Raw genomic sequence first — 24323 nt, forward strand, 5'->3', positions numbered from 1 at the left:
AAATGTGTCACCACATGGATGTAGAAGTGTGCAAGGAGGGTATTTTTTAGGTCTATTATTGAGGGACCCAATCTCATTGTCAATGGACCCTCTCTGCCACCCTCACTGAGTGAGCTAATCCCATCACAGCTGCAAGACGGCCATTCCAGGCTTCACCTCTCTGTTTGCACCAGTGACCAAGACTAGGAAGAATGCCCCTGTATCATGCTTCTTTTTGAGAGAAAGAACACTTCCGCCAAAGACTTCTGTCACATTTTATGGCCAATGTTAAGTCACATGTACTTTCCTCAAGTACAGCTGATTATGTAAATAAGATGGCTTTGATTGCCTTACGCAGACTCCTAAAGATTTTCCTCTCAGACTTGGAGAGACAGGGAAAAAAGCGGGTAGGTAGTCAATTGAGCGGTGTGTGCCTTAGATCAGGTTGTGAACCAGGCAGTCTGATTAAGCAGAGTGGTTATCATGCCTGTTATTTTCTTAGTTGGGAATGTGGTTTGGGAGTCCCCAAGACAGCCCTCAGGTCCGACAGTTCCCTGGAAGGACTTACAGAACTCAGAAAAGCCATTATACTTTTATGGTTTATTTCAGCAAACAGAACAGACTAAGGTCAGAGAAGGGAAGGAACTCCCAGGGCAGAGTCCAGGAGAGACCAGGAGCCAGCCTGCAGGTGTCCTCTCCCCGTGGAACTGTGTTCTCCAAGCAATGTCCTACAATGACATGCCTGCAGTATCGCCAGCCGGGGGAGCTCACGAGCCTCGGGGTCCAGGGTTTTGATTGGCGTCAGTCACAGAGGCATGACTGACCCCCCACGCGGCTCCCCTTAGTCTGCAGCCCCTGCAGAAGTCACGCTGCTCCCGCTACGTAACCGGAGGCTCCCACCATAATCACACTGAGGCATAGATGCCCTGCTGTGGCCCAAGGCCTCCAGGTCAACAAAGGCACTCTTATCAGGCAGGACATTCCAAGGGCTCAGAGGTTACAGGTCAAGGACAGACTTTTTAATGTGCAGGTGGGGACACCCCAGACCTGCTGACTTCCACTGTACTGGTGATAAAGCCAGATGAAAACTATGTAGAGATGTTTTTGATAAGGGACACACATATTCATCTTCATATTTTATACCAAATCCTCTTGAGATGGAATGATTCTATTATGTATTTTAAATATGCAGATAGATCTGAGTGAATATATCTGTTTCCTTTGTTTCTGTGATCTTCACTGCACGGTATTTTAATACGTGTAGCTGTTTGCATGCTGTGCATCAAGTAGGTCCTTAAGAAATAGTATCTGGTGATTATACTGTGATGCACACATGGTTGCTGAAAGCAGAGTAATGTTTTCACAACGTTTTCATGTTTAATTTAAGGGTAATTGAATGTTTTCAGATGGACATACAATATTTTTATCTCTTAATTTTGGAAAATTTGTACCTTTAAAACATTTATATTTTTTAATTAGGAAATATCTATATACCTTTTCAAAATTAGAATGGCTATTAGTGGCTAAGGATGAAATATGATTTTTGTGTGAATGTACAACCAGTCCAATTCTCCACTATATTTTGATCCCATTGCATTGGTTTTTGATTCTGAATTGGGAATAGGCTTAGATTTACACGTCAGATTTTATTTGCTTCATGTGAGGGGAAGAAACATCCATTAACTGTCAAATCTCACCGAGTTTTCCAACTTGTCCATCTGAAAGAAAATATGGCATTCCCAATAATACCATTTTTTTTAAATTAAAAAAAAATTTTTAATACATCTTTATTGGAGTATAATTGCTTCACAATACCGTGTTAGTTTCTGTTGTACAACAAAGTGAATCAGCCATATGCATACATATGTCCCCATATCCCCTCCCTCTTGAGCCTCCCTCCCACCCTCCCCATCCCACCCCTCTAGGTCGTCTCAAAGCACTGAGCTGCTTTCCCTGTGCTATACCACTGCTTCCCACTAGCCATCTATTTTACATTTGGTAGTGTGTATATGTGGATGCTACTCTCACTTCCCCCCAGCTTCCCCCTCCTCCAAATACCATATGCTAACGCATATATGTGGAACCAACAATACTTTTTACACAATGCGTCTTGAGTCTCTCCACCTGCTGGACCTCCAGGCTATAGATTATAAACATACTTTTGGGTGGTATTTTTCACTGTCACTGTAATTTATATCATACTCTACATAGACATTTTAAGTCATGTTTTATGAGAAAAGAAGTGTTCATTATATATTATTTTCAAGGATTTATTAGTCTGTAATTTCTTGAGTAATAGAAAATTAGAGGAAGATGGAAAAAAAAACATGTCAGCGACTATTAAATAGAAGAGTGATTGGGTACAACAGGGCATGTAGTTTAAAACTAAAAGTACCAGATAACAGGATATTCACTAAGGAAACATAGCTCTTGGGTTTGAAAGAACCCACTTATCAAAGTGTTTTTGTTTTTCTTTTCAGAGTGAAATTTGTACTTCTGAAATGATAATTATAATTTTTAAAGCCTCTGGCTTCATTTCGTCATCTGCCCCTCTCTGAGAGCTTCTGTCTTAAAGCAGATGACTGAGGAGAAACGCAGCCTCTAAAGGAGTGATATTAGACAGCGCCCTCTTTGTACCTGGAAAGGGAAAGCAAAGGGAGATGGACGGAATGAAACACAGCACATATAGGAGACTTGATCACACATGTATGCTCTCACCTTTTTAATTGAAGTCATTTCCCGGTTTAAGTATTATGGAAATGAATTACTTGCATTACAGTCATTTTAAGTAGTTATTTTTAAAAGAAATTCCAGGAGATTCAGAGTCAACTGAATGTTTCACGCATTGAAAAGAGGCATCCTTCTTGCCCTAATCCATCTACAACCCCCATCACAGTCTAAGAGTTGATCACTACAGATTAACTGAGATTTATCTAGAAGCTTTTGGTACTTCTCTCTCACTAAAAGTAATCTCTTATTAAGATGGAAATACCCCAGGGACAGTCTTTAGTTTGTGTTCAATAACTCAGTGAGGGCAAATGGGGATGAGGCGGTTAGGAATGGAGATCCAAGGAGCAAAATAGGGCTCTAACTGATGAGATGAAAGATGCCTCTAACCAGCACTGTTGAACACCTAAGACTTGACCTTTCGATAATAAAATGGTTACATCACCACACGTGTAAAAGCTAGCACTACACATCGTGGCCTTTTAAAGTTGCCTAAGTACTTTTAATCTTGCTGTATCTTTTTGCATTTTTATTAAGTTAGTTTTCTCTACTGAGAACTTTAAGGAAAAATCTTGCTAATTTTCTCCTGGTAATGATGAAAACAATAATAACAAAATCTGAAGGAAAAATACTTGCATTCTTATATAAATAATGAGAAATGAATGGTGAATTTACCCATGGTTAGAATCAGTATTCTCTTTCTACCTGTGCAATTTGTAACTTAAGGGCTACTGAGCTGCAGTTTGGAAGGACAGGAAGAGGCATCTCTCCATGAGTGGTTATGTTTTTGGTCTACCATAGATGAAGCCAGGTTATCTTTGGAGCAGGGGAGAATTCAAGTTTTAAAGATAGGTTAAGTATTTCAGGACACTTGTTTACCTGCTAGCGCCTAAGTCAGAAAAATCTCTTTGGGAGTCTTTTATTTACTCAAGAGCTGTACCTAGAACATTTCCTTTGAACAGTTAAATTCCCTCCGTCCACCTGAGGGTTTCAATCTCTCATTATTCTGAACTTGCTGAGATCACCAATAATGTCCAGTGTTGCCAAACCAGTGGATATGTTTTAATCTTCTATTTACTTGGCTTCCTAGCATTGTTTCAGACAATTTTCATCCTGGAAAATTCTCTTATCTTACCTCCCCCGACACTACAGGCTGCTGCCCTGAGTTCTCCTTCTCAGTTCCCTGGCTGTTTTATCTGCTTGTTCTTGACCTCAAGATGTTCAAACCACTCCAGACTCAACTGGAGGCTGGCTTCTGTTGTTTCTCAAATCAGTCATCAGCTAAGCTATATTGTTTTCCGACTGTGTGCTGGTCTCTGTACAGATTCTGGGGATAGAATAATGAACAAGACAGAAAATTCTTTACCACAAGGGACTTACATTATGTAAGGGGCTTACCTTATGTCCCAAATAAATAACTAATATAATTTCTGATCGTGTTAAGTGCTTTCAAGAAAATAAAATGACCACTGAGAGAGAGAACAGTGTGGGGAGGCTGCTGCTTTAGCTAGGCTGCTCATGGAAGGCTTCTCAGGGGAGGTGACCTTGCACTGATCTCCTTGTACTGAGAAGGCAGGAATATGAAGATGTGGCTGAAGGGTATTTCAGGCAGAAGGAGCAGCACATGCCAAGAAGCGTGCTTGGGTTGTTCAAGGGTGAGACAGAGTGATGGAATTTCATTCTAGATCCCATCGATGGTTTCCTTGATTTTAAATATCACCTGTATAAAAACAAGTCCCATGCTTCTGTAATACATCACTTCTCCTGATCCAGCAGACAAGCTGACCTGTCCCTTGGTCTGTCTGTTGGCATCTTCAGTGTAACAGATCAAAAATGGAATGTTTCCCCTTCCCGAGCTTAATCTGTTCTCCTCTTGCATTCCACACCACTGTAAATGATGCGTCCCTTCAGACAGATAACTCCCTTTTCCCCAGGCCTTATGACCTAACCAATCACAAAGTCATTTCCTTTTTATCTCCAACAGTGAAAATCGGTATGCTGCTCTCCATCTCCCAGTCACCTGCCCGTCCAAGCCGCCACCATTGTTTGTGTGGATTACATCAAAGCTTCTTCCCTCTGTCTGCCCAGTCCTCTGGGAGGAGCCAAACGAAGTATTTAACATAAGTCAGACCTTCTCACCTAAGCGTCTTCAGTGGTTTCCCACTTGGTTGCTACTTCCTCTCAAGCTGCAGTGAGATGGGCAGCTTGGCCTTCTTTTTTCGGTTCTTTGAATGGCCCTATATCTTCCCATCCTAAGGAGCTTAACTTTTGCGGTTGACTGGCCAAGAGGGATATTATATTCACTTGGCCCTTAGCTAACTCCAGTCATGCTTTAATAAAGTTCCAGCTTAAGCGTCATTCGCCTTCAGGGGCCAGCCCGTACCCCGTCCTAAGTCTGATCCTCTCTTCCCTCTCTCCATTACTCTCTCTAATGCTATTCACTTCTTTTCTCCCTAGCACCTTTCCAGTGTGTAACAGTGAGTACTACTTTGGGGTTTTATTGTTTTGTGCTTTCTCTGTGAGGTCTTTCTGTTAAACCTCCCAGAGGCTAACACAGAGGCTCCCTGCCCTGGGTGTTCAATCAGTATGTTGCTGAGTGGATGGTGAATAACTAAATGGAATTGGCCACAATTAACTTGTTATTTCTATTTCCAAGTGTTATTTCCATGGTGATTTTGATTACTCTAACATATCAAAAAACCAATCGTTTGAATTGTTTGCTTCTTATGAATGAAAATACAGAGTTCAAAAAATATGTTAACATCTCTTGCTGGCTTTTAAACGTAACACAATAGCACTGTAAGAAACAAGTATAAATACTGTGAAAACAAAATTTCAAATCCACTTACTTCTAAGTTGAAAGGCACGATTTCCAATGTAACTGGCTTTGTTTGAGTTATGAGACGCTAAACCCTGTGTTTTTGAATGACAGTTCCAAATTTATATCTCTTAGCCTTTGCTGACACTATGCAAGTCATCTTTCTTTTTTTACTTTATGAAAAGTACATGTTGCTTTCAGGTATAATATCATTTTACCTGTATCTTTTCTGTGTCTATCAGCGGTATTTTCCATTTCCCTAGTCTTTTATAAAGTAAACTTGTGTAATAACTAACATCCCTCAATGAAATTTCCCTGAGGATGGGAACATAGAGACAGACACATGAAACATTAGAGCTGAAAGAAAACACGGAAATAATTTAGCCCAAGGTATTTACAGCAGAAAGAGGAGAGGAACAAATACGGGTAGAAACAGTCCTTTTTATTGAGGATTGCTTGGCGTATTGCAAAGCTAAGACGCTAAATCTTCACAGTGATATTGCATGGCAGATATTTCAGGTGAGAAGGTGGAGGTTCATAAAGGCTCAACAGCAAGCTTGCCCAAGGTCCCACAGGCATTGAGAGCATCTCTGTTTAATCCCAGTTCTGCCACCCACCACACCTTGAAAGTCACTTAACCTTTCTGGACTTCACTCACCAGAACTAAAAAATACAGGACTTGGACTGCATTATTTAATTTTCTCATCAATAAATTTCTGTGATTTTTCTGACACGAGCCTTCTATCTTATTTTTCAGTTTGTATCCTCTAGTAATGATACCTGTTTTCCTTTTATCACAAATTATGTTGTGTCCTTTCAGCCTGAAAGATGTTGCCAAATTAGCCTAAATACTATTCTTTTCACCATTTACCGAAGTTTGATTTTGTAAGGAAACATAAAAATGTTAAGTGTACTCTACCATTTAAGTATTTACCATTTAAGAAAGTGAAAAATCCAATTCAAAGTTTAAAGAAAATATTTTAAAATAAATATTTTTGACCATATATATATATATATATATATATATATATATATATATATATGTATCTTCCTTGACTTACAGTGGGGTTATGTCCTGATAGACCCATCACAAGTTGAAAATATGGTTAAGTAGAAATGCATTTGATGCACCTAACCTACTGAACATCATGGCTTAACCCAGCCTACCTTCAACATGCTCAGAACACTAGCCTTGGGCAAAACCATCCAACAGAAAGCCTATTTTACAGAAAAGTATTGAATATCTCATGTCATTTGTTGAATAAGGTACTGAAAGTGAAAACCAGAATGGATGTCTGGGTCTAGAATGGTTCTAAGTACGTGGGCAGTTGACCCTCATGATTGCGTGGCTGACTGGGAGCTGAGGCTGCTGCCACCGACCAGCATCATGAGAGGTGATCTGCCCACCTATCACTAGCCCACAAAAGATCAAAATTCAAAATTCAAAGTAGGGTTTCTACTGAATGTGTATCTCTATCACACCATTGTAAAGTCAAAAAATTGTAAGTCAGACTGCTGCCGAACCCAGGTCTGGCTGCTGCTCGCCACTTGAAAGTCAGTTTTCAATAGACAAGTGTTGGTAGGAAAGGAAAGGTTGCTTTATTTCAGAGCCCGGCAACCTCGGGAGAGGGTGGACTCCTGTCTGAGAACCAACTCCCGATTACTGCTCAGGGGATAGGGGCTTTTTTTAAAGGGGAGTTTCAGGGTTGTATAGGTGGAGGGTGGGAGCAGAACAGCATAGTTGTTTTAAGTACAGTTAATCTTTAGTTCCATTTCTTTGAGTCCAGTTCTCAGAACTATATGAAGTGCAGTAGCTTATGTCATGGCTTCAATTTGGTCATCATGTAGTCATCCTCCTCCACCTGGTGGAGGCTTCAGTATCTGTAAAACAGCTCACAGGATATGGCTCAGAATATTATCTATAGCCCTTAAGGAGGAGCTAAAGGTTCTTGACTATGCTTAATGACTAAACTATTATCATTTGGTCTCCTTTGACTGTTTTCCTTTGTTTCTCCATTCTCTCACTTCTCTGATTAAACTTATTCTTTGGCTAAAGTTTTTCCACAGACAGAAGGCAGGCTGAGGACATGGCAGGGCAAGGACCATAGGGTCCTGCTCCGTTTCAAAACCGGTTGTAAGTTGGGGACCACCTGTAGTGTATATTTTAAGTTTCAGATTATAACTACATGTAACTAAACACATGCACATGTACATACACATAATGAAGAAGAAGATATCTGAATGTCCTGTGAAATGCATACGTGAAAGAAGTGAGACTACTTCTCATTAAGAATCTATAATGGAAAAGAATCTGAAAAAGTATATATATATACACTATATATATATATAATTGACTATATATATAATTAAATATATATAATTGAATCACTTTACACAACGTTGTAAATCAACTATACGTCAATTTAAAAAAAGAGAAATCTCAGTCAAAAGCACCTTCATGGTTTGACATCTGCCTCAGTTCCTGACTTGGGTTCTCTGTATTTCTCAGTATAACTCCTTCCCCTTTAGAGCACTTTCTGCTGTGTTCTGTGAACACTCCATAGCCACTCTGACCTCCATGCCTTTGGTCACACAGTTCCCTTGCCTGGGGTGCCCCCTCTCCACCAGCCCGTCAACTCCTCTCTACGTACCAGAATTCATCTATCCCTTGAGACTTTCAAGTCCTTCAAGAAAAGTTTAGAGTTATTATCTTCTTTCCTTTACTTCCCCCTCCTTAATCCCTCCATCATTCTCTTCTTTTTCCTCCTTTCCTTGCAGTCCCTCCCTCTTTTCTTCTTCCTCCTTCTTTTATTTATTTCTTTTATCTTTTCTTTTATTTTTTAAAGACCATCTTTAGAGCAGTTTTACAACTAAACTGAGAGGGAAGTACAGAGATTTTTCACATATTCCCTGTCCCCATACATGCACAGCCTCCCGCATTATCAACGCCCCCACCAGATGGTGCATTTGTTACCAAGGGTGAACCTATCTGGACACGTCGTCATTACCCAAAGTCTGTAGTTTACATTGGGGTTCACTCTTGGTGTTGTACATTCTGTGGGTTTGGAAAAATGTATAATGACATGTATCCACCGTTATAGCATCACACAGAGTAGTTTCACTGCCCTAAAAGCCGTCTGTGCTCTGCCCATTCATCTCCTCTCTAACCCCCTGAACCCTGGCAACCACTGATCTTTCACTGTCTCCATAGTTTTGTGTCTTCCAGAATGTCATATAGGTGGAAGTGTATAGTACATTTGTCCCTTGGTATCCATGGGGGATTGGTTCCAGGACCCACCATGTATGCTAAAATCTGTTCATGCTCAAGTCCCATAGTTGGCCCTCTGATATCCACAGATCCTGCATCTGCAGATTCAACCAACCTCAGATTGTGTATTAAATTTGCCATCTGAGGTTGGTTGAAAGTACAGATGTGGCACCCACAGATTCGAAGGGATAACTGTATATTTATTCAAAACAAACTTCCACATACAGGCGGACCCCTTAAAGTGCACCTACACAGTTCAAACCCATGGTGTTCGAGGCTCAACTGTATGTAGTAGACTTTTCAGATTGGCTTTTGTCATTAGTCATATGCATTTAAATTCCCTCCACATCTTTTTTTTTTTTTTTGCGGTACGCGGGCCTCTCACTGTTGTGGCCTCTCACTGTTGTGGCCTCTCCTGTTGTGGAGCACAGGCTCTGGAAGCGCAGGCTCAGCGGCCATGGCTCACGGGCCCAGCCGCTCCGCGGCATGTGGGATCTTCCCGGACCGGGCACGAACCCGTGTCCCCTGCATCGGCAGGCAGACTCTCAACCAGACGTGCCCCTCCACATCTTTTCATGGCTTTTTAAATTCATGAATAATATTCCATTCTTTGGAGTACTACAGTTAATTTATCTATTTACTTACTGAAGGGCATCTTGGTGGCTTCCAAGTTTTGGCAATTATGAATAAAGTTATCATACATATATGTGTGCAGGTTTTTGTGTGGACGTAAGTTTTCAGCTCCTTTGGGTAAATACCAAGGAGCACAGTTGCTGGATCATATGGTAAGAGTGTGTTTATTTTTATAAGAAACCACAAATTTTCATCCTAAGTGATTGCACCATCCTGCATCCCCACCAGCAATGATGAGAGTTCCTGTTGCTCCACATCCTCACCAGCATTTGATGTTGTCAGTGTTCAGGATGTTGGCTACTTTTCTTTATTTTTGATAACTTAAAAAAAGTTAGATTCTTTTGGTTACCAGAATCATTTAAGGAAAAGAGTGTCCTTGTTAGGACAAACATGTACTAAAATTAGGGAGCCATGATTATTGGGACTGGTTACTTTCTTAGTGTTTCCCTCAAGAGCTAAGACATGATGGACAGAGGTGTGTGGGCTCCTTTCTGAAAGGCTGCTCCATCTCCTCTCAGTACCGGAAGGCCTGCGAGCCCACCCCTGCATGTCCAGCTGCTCCCCCTCTGAGCCTGTGCTCCTCCTGCTCTCTTTGGCTGGCTGTGTCACCTAACGCCTGCAGACTACATAGTGGTACCTTTTCAAACACAGCTTTCTCCACTAACTGCCTCCTGTCTTTTATACATCAGAGCTACAGCTCTCAAAAAAGTCAATGGTAAGGGCTCAGATATATATTTTTAAAATGCAAATCCGTAAGTTATTTTCACAGGAAGCATGGCCTGATTTGGGCCAGATACCCACTGTTGGCCCACACTGGTAGACAAGGAAGGCGAGAAAGGTCGTAGCTGGACTTTGGGCTGGGAGGTTTCCCAGAGGAAGGCATGTGGGCAGGAGGACATGGAAAAGAAGATCTCTGTTTCACTTTCACATGTGTTTTTTTGTGTTTAAAGAACCTATTTTCACCGTAGAGCATTATGATAAGACAAAACACAAATACAAAATACAACCACTGCTTATACCTTACAGTTTTACAATTTGTCACTTAAAACTTCCTTGAAAGACCCCCTCTTGGCTGAGAGTAAAAAAGTGGATTAATGTAGTAAGAATGATATGGGCCCTGAAGATTTATCAGCTAAATATATAGGATATGCAAACTAACCTTCCAACTCCACTTTCCTCCTTTCTCAAACAGAAAAAGTAACAGTTCCCTCACAGAGATTTTGTGAGGATTAAATTATGTAACAAATATGAAAAGGCCTGCCATAATACATCACATGCCATGATTCCCCTTTTTCTTTTATTAATATTGCATAATTCCTTATACAAACTAAATTTTACACATTTTTGTAGAAATGAATAGAATATTAATTAATATTAGATTCTTACTCTTTTAATATTTGCAGATCTACAGCTCGGTGCTTTGTGTCCACCTAGAGAGGTGGGATAGGGAGGGTGGGAGGGAGACGCAAGAGGGAGTGGATATGGGCGTATATGTATACGTATAGCTGATTCACTTCGTTATACAGCAGAAACTAACACACCATTGTAAAGCAATGATACTCCAATAAAGATGTTAAAAAAATATATTTGCAGATCTATAATAATGAGGAACAAAGGAAAAGCAGTGTGATATATTCAGTTGAGACCATATAAATAAAAATTATAGCATGACTTTAAGTAATTGATAGTTTTTTCAGTGATTTTTAATATCTATGATCTCAGTACTGGAGGTGATATGCCATTATGTCTTTAAAGAGCTATAATTAATAATTTACAATGTGTAAAATTGAAACATTATGCACATATTATATCATTGTGTACTAATTATTATTTCTCCCAAATACCTTGCAGCTGTGTGTTTTCAAAATGGCTATTAGCATTCTGCAAGAATTGTTTTATAATAGTCAAAAAATCATTTCTGTTTCTTAATTACACATTTGCAAAACATCTGAATAAGGTACAGAGTGAGATTACAAACACAGATTTTGATTTAATGAGAATTTTAGGAGTGACCATATCAATTTGATTTACTGATATATTATTAATTTTAAACTATAGGTATCACAAAAATTCTCAATCAGAGAATTTAACATTTCTGCCCTGCTAGAATACATAAAGAAGAACTAAGCATTCTCTTATTGTATAGTATCCCTGTAAACAAATATTAATAAATGTTGTATGTTATAAAAATATATGATAGACAAATCATTCATATTAAATATTATTAATTTAATAATGTTAATATTTATATATTTTAACCATTTTGTGTAAGCAAATAATAGTTATTAATTTAATAATGTTAATATTTATATATTTTAACTATCCTGTATAAGCAAATAATAGTTATTAATATATATTTGGTTGAATATTTATATATATTTAATATTTATTTAAATTAATTTAAATTTTAAAAATTATTTAATAACATGAATATATATGTAATGTGTGTATAAGTGAAAAAATAAATATATACATAAAGTATATGATACATGCTGACATCATTTATATTTACTGTATTAGAATGTACTTAAATACAAGCTTCTGAAATCACTTATAAACTATTATGATAAAAACTTTCTATGGGTACTCATTACTTAGATAATTAATATTTCCTATTTTTTAAATCTACTAATTGACAAATAAGGTTTTAGAATTTAAATGTATTACCTCTAAAATAAAATACTTAAATATCTGATATTTAAATATAAAGTAATTATATATGTATGTATAATCCTGAAATCAATTATACTGTACACTGACTTTGAGTTTTTTTTCCCCTTTTCTCTCATGTTTCAAGGTTATTAGACTAGTACTTTAGATCCTATGCGAAGTAGTAATATAAATTGACCTGGTCAAATGCTATCTTTACTGTTAGAAGACCATGAATAATTAGGCATCCTGCAAGACATCTCTGAGTAGACTCTAAAAATTATTCATGAATCCTAAGTCCAGAGTCCTTAAATTCTCACAAAGAGACTAGAGCAGAAGTGACAGGCTGTGAGACCTCAAGCTAAGGCAGCTTAGTCCCTGGGTGACGGTCACTCTGCATTTGTGGGGGCCAGTGGAGGTCTGAGACATCTCTTTTGGGTTTTTGAGTGCTGCCAGGATACATCCAAGTAAACATCTTCAAGGACGGTATGGAATCAGACAGCCATAAGGACAACTCTCAGGGATCTTGTAAAAATTTCAGTGCTGTGAATTTATACTGATTTTGTACTAACATATTCTTATATTTCATTTTATTTGGGTACCAAATAAACATCTTGGTTTAACTTGAAGATACATAAAGAAAATAATTCCTCTTTGAATATTTGCTGCCATGGTGATTTTAGCAGTTGGAGGATAATTATTAATGTTATAGCCCTTATAAGAAATCTACTTGTTTTTTGCCTCTGTCAGAAAAAAAAAAAAAAAATCAATAAGAGGCAATGTTAAAGAAAAGTAAAAGCTTAATAGTGAGAGAATTTGGAGTATTTAAAATTACCTGGACCATAAGATCCCTGCAGGTAGTAGTTGAAATAATGTTAGAAAGACAGGTTTTGAATGCCGGCCAAATAGTCTTCATTTGTTGTAGAGTAGGGAATCATTAATAATTTCTTGAAAGAGTTTCTCAATAATGGATTTATTACATTAGAAGCTAAAATACGAGTTAAAAATAAATTACTGTAAACTAAGAGATAGTTTAAGACTATGGCCTTAGAATTGGAAATAAGAGAACATGGATAAAATCAAGATATGAAAATTATTATAGTAGGCATTCAATTTCTAGTGTTTTAAAAGTCAGAGAATTAAAATATGTAATGATAAAAGAGAGAGAGTCCAGACAAAAATGTCTGGCATTGTATTAAATTAAACACTTGGGAAAATCCAGCCTAGACTCTCACACACAAGGCCAGTTGTTTGTGGGCTGTTTCATTGTCCATCCATTAATCTGAGGTCCAAACAATGCAGATCAAAGCAATGTGTTTTTAACAACTTATTTCTATGTAAACTATCCATTTTAAACCCTAATGTTGCGATGAGAATTTATTATCAAAACGTCAACAGTTCTTGCTAACCTGTTTCTGTAAAGCTTGTCTATATGTGCAAAAACAAAAACAAAACCAGTGACTGGTAAAGACTGCAAATATTCAGTAGAAATAGAAAAGTACCCAAAATTCTGTTACGCATGTAAAAATGTCCCATGCGATGCCCTTTAAGTGAAAATAATCCTGTTATAGCTAAATGAAAGAAATTACTACAATATCAAAATGTTGTTGAACATTTAATCAAGTTACTAGTTTTTGAGGAAGGACTAATACGGATGCTTCATCCTTGCAGAGATAAAACCTCTTGCAAATCAAAAAGGGGAAATGTATTAAAAAGTAGGTGTTGCTTTTCATTTCAGTACAGCCTCAGTCCATTAAATGTTGAAGGAACAAATATCAGTGTTGACTTATTTCAAACTGATCATAGCAGAAAAGCCTGAAGTTTACAGTATCCCCCAAACACATGCCTAGCATGGGTGTCTGTCATCTAAAGGTCATTGATAGAGTGGAGATATTGATATCAAGGAATTTCACCCAGAATGTGTTTTGTGTAACAACCTTCCTGACTGTTATGCAACTAGAAGCATATGTCACCTCTCTGAAGGTTTTGTTAGACCTGCGCGGTCTCCTAGGAGTTTCGACTCGCCCAGGAAACAACAAGAGTCGGAAGTCGATGCAAAACGCAAGAGGTTTATTGAAGGCCGGTGCACCGGGGTTCCTTGGTCCTCATGCAGGAGGTCGAAGAAGAAACCCTTTTGGGCGCGAATATGTCAGTTTTATAGGTTCCCACTTCCCCGTATGTAAATTATAGATTTGGTTGTGTTCTCCTGCTGATTGGTCCCGGCTTAGGCTCGGACCAGAGAGGGAACTTGTCCCCAGCTGCCTGATTGGTCTTTGACAGACACCTTTTTTACATTTTGTTATCTCCCTCCTTCTCCCCAGCTGCCTGATTGGTCTTTGACAGACACCTTTTTTACATTTTGTTATCTCCCTCCTTCTCCCCAGCTGCCTGATTGGTCTTTGACAGACACCTTCTTTACATTTTGTTATCTCCCTCCTTCTCGGAAGGGGGCCGGACATCCTGGAAATTCACCCATTGTCTAAGGAGCCCCTATTGTCTGGAGAGTTCTTAATCATTAGCTGGAACAATGTCCCTCGAGTCCCACAGTTTAAAATGATAAGAATTAGTCTCAAAAATTGATAGAGCTGAAACATGTCATTAGGTCTCTAAAGAAATAAATATCAACAGTAAAAATATGTTTTAATACAGCACAGGAGCAGTTTCACTAAAAAATGTGTGTCTTTAAATGTTTTCTATTTTGGATTAATATTTCAAAGGTATATAAACTAAATTTTATCATAAAAGAATGGCATCTTACATGGAAGATTTAATATTCAAGTCAATTCATTGTTCTAGTGCTCTGGAGGTGGCTCATGGCATCGTGTGGAAGGCCTGTGTATCTGGTCTTTTTACTGCAGGAAAACTACCACCAGATGGTATTTGAACTAAAGCCTTATGGTTAGGACCATATATTATATTCATTTTTAATATAAAAGGAATTTTATTATTAAGAATTTTAAAAAGTTATTTTTAAAAGCCTCACTTCAATTTACAAGCCCTTTAATATAAAATGTCTCATCAGCTTACTGCAGGAAATGTAAGTGAAGGAACCTGGACTTTGTAATCAATTGAATGGTAACTCTGTCCCCAGTTTCCTTTCCTGGAAAATGGGTTTAACGTTATCTCCTCATGGGATGGTTGTATGGATTCAGTTTAGAATGTGTGTAAATGATACTTGGAGTTTCTAGCCAAGAGTAAATGTTTAATTTTACATTATCTTCATCATCATCATCATCATCATCATCATCATCATCACTATTCTTAGTACTTCATTTACAATGATTTCTGCTTGTTTCACTAATGTAAATGTTGTCTCCACTAATTTGTTTATGGTCTCCTTTACCATAAAAGTAGTTGTTTATACTTCTTTTGTGTTAGTTGCTTCCTTTGCTAGGGCACTAGTCTAGCTATATAATTCCTTAAAGCAAAAGTTCATTTTGAATTTGAATTGACAGTCACAAGACATGTCCTCAAAGAACAGGATAATTTTGTTACTGAACCACATTTGGGTCCACTCACCTGCACGCAGTAAAGCCAATCTACTGACACCGGGTGGTGGTGAAGGAAAATGCAGTGTTTGTTGCAGGGCACCAAGCAAGGAGTCCAGGCAGCTAGTGCTTAAAAGGCCCAAACTCCCTGAAGTCTTTCATGGAAAGGTTTTTAAAAACGGGGTGAGGGGAGGTGGGTTTTGGGATGCATGATCAGCTCGTGGACATCCTTCTGATTGGTTGGTGGTGAGGTAATCGGGAGTCAACATCATCAACCTTTTGGTTTCAACTGGTCTGGGGTCTATGTGCTTATGGGCAGCATGCAGTTAATTTCTCCCACCTGGTGGGGGTTTCGGTATCTGCAAAACAGCTCAAAGGACGTGGCTCAGAATATTTTTTATAACTCTTGAGGAGGAACTAAAAGTCCTTGACTTTGTTTAATGGCTAAAGTGTTACTAGTTTGTCTTGCTTGACCATTTTCCTTTCTTCCTGTGTTTTCTCACTTCTCTGATTAAATTTATTATTTGGAACTTGGGGAAGGTCTCGGAGGCTAAAGTTTTCTACAGACAGGAAGAAGGCAGAGGACATGGGGGGATCTGTCCAGGGAAGGCCCCATAGGCTCCTGCTTGGTTACAATTTGATGGGAGAAGCATGTTCCTTACTGCTCTACATATCTCATAAGAAACTTGTGAGGGTCTAATGAGATAGTGTGAATCAGCATGCTTTGAAAAAGTCACTTGATTATATATACATTAATATAATTTACACATTTTAAATCTAAATTCGTTCGAAGTCTTTTACAAACTGTCTAATTTATATCTGTTCATCCACTTGCATAATTTTACACCTTGCTTTACTGTCAATGATGGGTCATTAATCTGCCTATGGAATACTCCAGTTTTGATTTTAAACTCTAAGGTTTTGACTGCAGTTTCATATATTTATTAATATCTATGGCATATGTCCTGTGAGATTTGATATATAATTCCATAAAATTAGAGTTAAAATGATGTTAAGCCCAGTGATTCCTCTCTTGAAAATGTTTCTCTGAGGCATTGGGATCCTGCTTGAAACAGATGGATCTCCATGATTCTTTGCAACTTTAAAGCTTCAGTTTTCAGAGAAGTTAATTGCTCATGATGCTGATGGAATAGGTAGTTGGGATTTGTGGAGCTCATTGTTTACTTGTGCATAACCTGTTTGTCACCATATTTTTTCTGTCATCCCATTATAAGCCTATTTCTGTTTCAGAAAATCAGCCATATTTTACATACATCTCTCATCACTTTTTTGTTATCTTCTGCCATCTGCAAGCTGTTCAGACTTATCTGTTTCATTCTGTGCTCTCAAAAAATTCCAACTAAGTACCCTTCTTTGAATAAGTAGGCAACTTTGACATTACTTTAAAAAAGATCCAGAGTGTTTTGAGCTGATTTGCATGGGTACCTCCGATTTGTCATTTATTTTTAACTACTATTCCATGTGAGAAAAACAGAAAAGCAGAATAGAAATAGACCTTCCTAAGCCTTTAAGTTGTTTTTTAGACCAGCTTGGTACTCTAAAATAGTGTAGTGAGAACCACACTAGTGTGGGCTACGTCTGATAGAAACAGTGATGGCCATTCAGCTTGAAGAAAATGGCTTCATTTGACACAGCAATGACTATTTTGCTTGGGGGAATGTGGGAGTCACATAATTGATGGGGGCAGAAAAAATACGGTGGAAGTAAGATTCTGCATTGGGGTTTGAACTTTTATTAAAACTAGAATCTTTTTAGAAAATAAATTTTAGAGACCTTTTAGTAGATCGCTGAGTGCAGGTTGAGAAACCTGCCCTAGCACATGATACAGACTGTGAAACTATGGAGTTGGAGAAAAAAGCAGTAGAAATATCAGACTGATGGCAGTTGATTTGGTGGTAGGTCATTACTATCTGTCTTTGCATTCAGCTATTTTTTTTTTAATTGGAGTATAGTTGCTTTACACAGTTGTGTTAGTTTCTGCTGTACAGCAAAGTGAATCAGCCATACATATACATATATCACCTTTTTTTGGATTTCCTTCCCACTTAGGTCACCACAGAGCACCGAGTAGAGTTCCCTGTGCTATACAGTAGGTTCTCATTAGTTACCTTGTACATATTAGTGTATATATGTCAATCCCAATCTCCCAATTCATCCCACCCCCGCCTTCCCTCTTGGCATCCATATGTCTGTTCTCTACATCTGTGTCTCTATTTCTGCTTTGGAAATAAGATCGTCTATACCATTTTTCTAGATTCCACATATGTGCGTTAATATATGATATTTCTTTTTTTTTCTGACTTACTTCACGCTGTATGACAGTCTCTAGGTCCATCCATGTCTCTGCAAATGGCACAATTTCATTCCTTTTTATGGCTGACAGTTAATTTTTTATAGTGACACGTGACTCCCTCTCATTTCCTTTGGTGTTTATTCTATACATATTTTCTTTGTTGTGACCATGAAGATTACACATAAGATCCTAAATTTATGACAGTGTGTCTTAAATTGATACCAACTTAACCTTAATCACACACAAAAATCTACTCCTTTACAGTTTTTCCCAACTGCTATTTGTCACAATTATGTTCTCTATATTGTGTACCTATTAACATAGATTTGTAATTATTTTATGTATTTTTCTTTTAAATCCTATAAAAATTAAGAAGTGGAGCTGTAAATCAAAATTACAATAATAGTTTGTTTTTTTTTACTTTTTTCACATATTTGCCTTTACCAAAGAACTTTGTATTTTTATGTGGCTTTGAATTATTGTCCAGTGCCCCTTCATTTCAAGTTGAAAATGGACTCCTTTTAGAATTTTTTAATAGGGCAAGTCTAGTAGTAATTCACTCCTCAGCTTTTGTTTTTCTGGGAATGTTTTAATGTTTCTCTCATTTTTGATAGTTTTGCTGGCTATAGAATTCTTGGTTGACAGTGTTGTTTCTTTCAGCACTTAAGTGTATCACCCCACTGCCTTCTGGCCTAAAAGATTTCTGCTGAGAAATCAACTGATAGTTTTATTGAGGATCTCTTGTTTGTGATGAGTTGCTTTTCTCCTTCTGCTTTCAAGATTCTTTCCTTGTCTTTTGGTAGTTTGATTATGTGTCTCACTGTGAGTCTCTGAGTTTTTTCTACTTGGAGTTTATTGAGCTCCCAGGAAGTGTATATCTGCGTCTTTTCTGAAATTTGAGAGGTGTACAACCATTATTTACTCAGATTCATATTTAAGATAGTTTTTAAAAAATCTTTGTCTAATAAGTCCAATTTGTGTATATCTTCAGGGACTAGTGCCAGGATTAATTTTGTTTCTTTGAATAGGCCATGTTCCCATATATTATTGCATGCCTTGTGATGTTTGTTAAAAAGTTGGCATTTCAAAGAGAGAGCCACCTTTCCCAGTCTTGCAGAGTGGTATGGGAGACTTCCACAAATGAGTGGGCCACTGAGCCTTGAGATCAGCCTGTGGTGAAGAAGTTAAGGTCTTCTCAGGTCTTAACTGCTCACATGTTCTGTCTGGGTCTGGGTATATGTTTGTGTGTTTCTCCCTCAGCTGCTTTAAAATATCCTGATTCCGCAAAGAGCCTCATTGGAGCCTCTTCTCAGGGTCTTTTGTGTTCTGCAGTATTGCTCTGCCTGTATCTCTTGCCCACACCTGCCCGCTTTTCTGCAGTCCCCACGTAGTTTTTATAGCCAAGTGTCCACTGTTGTCTTATTGGCCTCCAGCTGCCATTCCCCAGCCTATGCCTGACTCAGGCAAGGCAGGAACTAGTCCTTCAACACTGGACTCACTCACAGGCCAGAACACTGTAAACAAGTTCCTCTTTGGTCCTCCTTCTCTGGTAGGGAACCAGGAAATGGGCCCCTTCCTCTCACCAGTGCCATGTCAGGGAAGGTGTGGGACAAAAGCATGTAAAAATTCCCTGAAATTTACCACTATTATGAACGTGGCTTTTTCTTCATTGGACATTTGCCAGTTGCTGTAGATCTTTGATTAGTTTTCCGGGTTCCTACAAAGTTATTTAGCCCGTAGTTATTTATCTGATGTTTCAATGGGGGAAGGAGGCCTGGAGCTTCTATTCCACCATCTTCTCATTTCACTGCCGAACTTGCTGGATTATTTTTTTCAATTGAGAACATTGAATACTTAGGAAAGAAAATTTTATATTGTGGTAAGATTGGTATTTAATGAAGGGTTATATCCATATCACAGTTTCATCCTAATTTAGCAATAAAAACTAAATCTTGCTATAATTATTAGTGCATTTTTATGCATAGTTTTAATTAAATGCTTAAGGATTTCAATATCTACCCAGACTCTTTTTTCCTTCTTATGGTATTATTCAAAATATATGTGAACATATTTATATTTGTAAGAATGCTTTTCAGGTGCAAATAATAAAATCATGTATTCAAATGAGTTTGAATTGTAGGAAATATATGAATCATCCAACAGGATATTCAGAGCTAGTGTAGGTTTCTGAGTTGGTCAATGTTTCTGTCTCAACTATGATATCAGGGGCCCTGGTTCTTGCTCAGTCTCTTCTATTCATGCTGTTGCCTCCATCTTTGAACTGTAGCAAGATGGTACCAACAGTTACACATTTGAAATTCAAACATGGTAAGGTCCAGAGTGAAAAAGAGATGATCTCTATGAGCTAACAGGAACGTCTCCCCAGAAACACTCCTGCTGGCTTCCTCTCAAGCATCATTGAACTGAATTGAGTCACAACCACCGTTGAACAAATTTCTGGAAAGAAAGAGGGAATTGCCTTGTTTGGATTACACTAATTAGATAGAGTGGGATAGTTATTGGAGTAGCAGCCACTCTAACAAGCAAATGAATCCTTTAAAAACTATTCTGACTGTGCAACATCCCAGCAGGTGGGAAGGCTCTTCATAAAACAGATTAAAAAAAAAAAAATCACATCTGCACAAGAAGACCATTACTTTTTTTACTTCAATGATAAGCATGCTTGAGGTTTAAAAGCTAATAGGTAATTTTATTTAAAATATCTCGTGTATAGATCTTTTTTTTTGAATTTTTGAGTTTTATTTATATATATATATTTTATACAGCAGGTTCTTGTATAGATCTTAATAGATAATTAACGTCTCCATTTCACCATGGGAATGAATGAAAGCTTTCTTCTATATAAGCTATGGTATTTATGGCATGGTGCTCTTTTTTCCCATCATGCTATTAATTGTAACGTATCATAAAGGTGATCATAATGAGAAAATGTTTTAAAATTAAATTTAGACTTCTTTAGTAGAGGAAAGAGTTTCAACCAAAGGCTGTTGGCATCCTGGGTAAGAAGTCTGTTTTTCAGGAATAAGAATAGATTTATCTTAATCTAGCTAAATTATCTTAATTCTTAAAGAAATCACATGTTAAGGCATCAGCATTTAAGAAACAAATCTACCTAATGTAAATTTATTATCTGGATATTTTCTGAACAGCTACATGAAAATGTAATAATGTTTCTTTCTATTACAGTAACTCAAGGAGGTGTTGCTTTGGTCTCTGACATGTGTCCAGATCCTGGGATTCCAGAAAACGGCAGAAGAACGGGTTCGGACTTCAGGTAGGAGATAACAATAACAATAACATGTTATTTTCTAACACATATATAATTTCATCTTGTAGTTTTAATTCTTTTTCCTTTTGATTTAAAGATACAATTTCTCAGTTTTTATGCATCTATAATATCTGTAGAATTCTAAAACATATTGTGCTGAAAAATTCCAGTTACTCCAGAGTTTGTACCTTTCAGTATATAAGCCATTATTAAAAATTTAACTCTATATGGATATGATCAAAATTTGTCTCCAGGGGTTTTATTCTGTTTTTAATTTGCTACCTTCCCATATTCGAATGCATTTTTGTTAGTGTTTTAAAAAATAGATGGTACAAAAATTTAACTATAGCCTCATAATTATTTCATTAAATAAACTTTTATAATAATGAAGGTGAGTGGCAGTCAATGCAATTTATGACAGAAGATGTTATGATTCATTTTACTAGATTATGATTACTAGAGAATGCTTTATAGTTGTTACATTATGAATGTAGTAGTGATTGTAATAGTGATTTTTTTTCTAGATTTTTGCATTCCTTTCAGTTAGTTCAAGAAATTGAACATTTTCCAACTTACAAGATGGATACTAGTATTAGGAGTAAGCTGCAAAATCAAAGAGTAAAGGGGAGCAAGAAATATGTTTTTCTTTCTTATAATCTCACTATTTTTGAGAAAGAAACAAGAAAAGATGTTTGTAGAGTTTAGCCTACTAAAGTGAGCTGAAAATTGAAAGAAAGTAGTGATACTATTAGAGAAGGAAGAAGAAATGTTACTCAGTGAAATTGGAGTAGCAGTGTTTTTTTTTAATGGATAGAAAAATAATAAAATTATCTGTAGGGTGGCTGTAATGAAGTAGGTAAAATGATATATAATTTTTTTACATGGAAAGGAAACAAAAGTGTATAGCTGTGCTACTGAAATACTTTTGACTTCATAGTAGTGTCTGTCATGTTGCAAATGGAATAGACAATTGGAATGTTTGCAGTTTAAATATCACAAACTTTGAGTGTACATTAAGGTGTTAGTATCTTAGTTGAAGTTCCTTTGGAGCAGAGCCTGAGATGGGGACTCTTATTCAAGTGGTTTTCGGAAAAGTGACCTCTGGTTATGGGGAACAAAGCAGGGTAGAATCAGAGTAGAAAGCTGAGCAGGAGGTTGATTTTAACTGGAGATTAGCTTCAGTCTCAATCTATGGGGAATTTCAGGGAACAAATAGTTTACATTTTAGACCCACCACCCTTGCCTTTCATCATTGGCTTCCTCCATTCCGCTCAAGGAAGTTCCCCAGGGCAAGAGTGATTATGAGTAGTTATTAGCACCCCAGGGGGTTTGTTGTGTCCAGTGAGTGTGGTGGTCAGCTAAGAAAGAAAACTACTGATTTCAAATGTAAAGTAGCTGTCAGTTGAAGGCATTCAAGAATTTGATCTCCTTTAAAATGATGCAAATAGATGAAATTTACACATTCTTGGCTAGAACCCGTGGAGCTTTCTGTCCTGTGTATTCCTTTCTTATCTCAAAAGTCAGCTCCTACCAGAAAGTGTTCTTCAAACCTTGCTTCCCAAAAGCCTTACATATCCCTCCATTAGAGTTACAGCAGTGACTCTGCATTATGCATTTTGCACATCCATTTCTTCCACCCAACTTAAGCTTCTGCAGGACAGGGATAGTATCTTACTGTCTCTGCCTCATCAGTGACTGGAATAGTGCCTGGTGCAAAGGAACTCAAAGGGTGTTTGTCAAAGGCACTTGTGTATGAGGAGATTGCCCATCCAGCGCTCTGTCATCCCTGAAACTCAGAAACCTCCTTGGTCTGTGTGGCAGAGCTCTGTTTTAAAACAAAGCAAATTAAATTTTTTCTGACTGTGCAAACTGTTCAAATTGCATCGTATGGTAAAGAGAGCCAGAGAAACTGTTTAATCTTCAAAAGTTAGCAAGGAATTCAGAAACATTCAGGGCCAGTATCTGTTTAGCAGGAGGGCAAGAAAAGAAGATTTTATTAGTATCTGAGGTGAATATGCTGGCCTTTACTCTATCTCATTCTTATAACAGCCTTATTCCTGCAGCTGTTTAACTCAGGATAAGCATTGGCCATTGGGGCTGTGTTGATGAGTCTGGGGGGAAATCCAGCTGGGTGTGTGCATGACGAGTCAAGAAAGGGACAGAGTATCTCAGCTGAGACTTTCAGTCTTTCACTTTCTTAGTTTTCTGGGGAATCTCTATGCTGTTTACATGTCTCCCAAGTTTATGGCAATTGAATAATATAATATAAAGATCAAATTTTCTTAAAATTACATTAAAATGTAAATATTATTATTTTGCCATCTATGAGTGTACAGTGTGTGTATACCTATATGTATATATACAGAACTGTGATAAGCTAGTTTTAGGAACTTTTTTTATAGTTCCTACAACTTTTTTTTCATAGGACTTTCTTCCTAGATGATCCTGTCAACTGCAAATAAAGACAGTTTTATTTTTTCTTTTCAATCTGAATGTATTTTATTTATTTTTCTTTCCTGGAGGAACTGTCTAGGACCTATATTACAAGGTTGAATAGAATTGGTGAGACATTCTTGACTTATTCGTGATCTTAGCGCGAGAGCATTCTGATTTTCATCATTATGGAAAGGTATCTTAGGCCCATTAGTCGAAATGACATGTGGATGTGCCTAGCATATGATAAGCTCACTGTAAACGTTCATGTTTTAAACAGAGAAAGGGGATGTTCTTAACTGTTTAAAGTCTTTTTGAGACTGGTTTTAATGAAAGGCAATTCAGTTCTTTCTAAATTCTTATAATCAAAATGAATGACTAACATATAATACAAACTAATAACCAACATTGTTAAGATGAGTGGATGGAATTCATTTGTAGTTAGCACTGTAATTATGTGTAATTTGGGGCAGTTTTTGTTTGAAAAGAGTATACTTTATTAGGTTGGTAAAATATTCCTCATCTGATTTTATTTATACTATTATTCTTGTTTCTTTGGAAATCTTTTGTTTTCCCTAGAAAATCTAAATATTCATTCCAGTATTATCTATAAAGAATTCTAAATAAATGAAGCCTAAAATACAAAGCTTTCTTATTTGAATTTAGATCAATCCATGGACAATTTTCTGACAATTTTCTTCACCATCAGTTGCTCTCTTAAAGAC

At 37.4% G+C, this 24323-nt stretch overlaps 1 protein-coding gene across 1 annotated transcript in view; it reads left to right on the forward strand.

Annotated features, from left to right (window-relative positions):
• Positions 1 to 24323, forward strand: part of CSMD1 (CUB and Sushi multiple domains 1) — a gene marked incomplete at its 3' end in the record, with an annotated part of 1748580 nt that overhangs the window by 1227690 nt on the left and 496567 nt on the right. The window contains exon 8 of the mRNA XM_082680517.1: positions 21084 to 21171. Coding sequence (XP_082536643.1) covers positions 21084 to 21171 — 88 coding nt within the window. The remainder of the gene's footprint in view (positions 1 to 21083; positions 21172 to 24323) is intronic.

Source organism: Grampus griseus (genome assembly GCF_964374135.1).
Source record: "Grampus griseus genome assembly, chromosome: 21".
Taxonomy (NCBI): domain Eukaryota; kingdom Metazoa; phylum Chordata; class Mammalia; order Artiodactyla; family Delphinidae; genus Grampus; species Grampus griseus.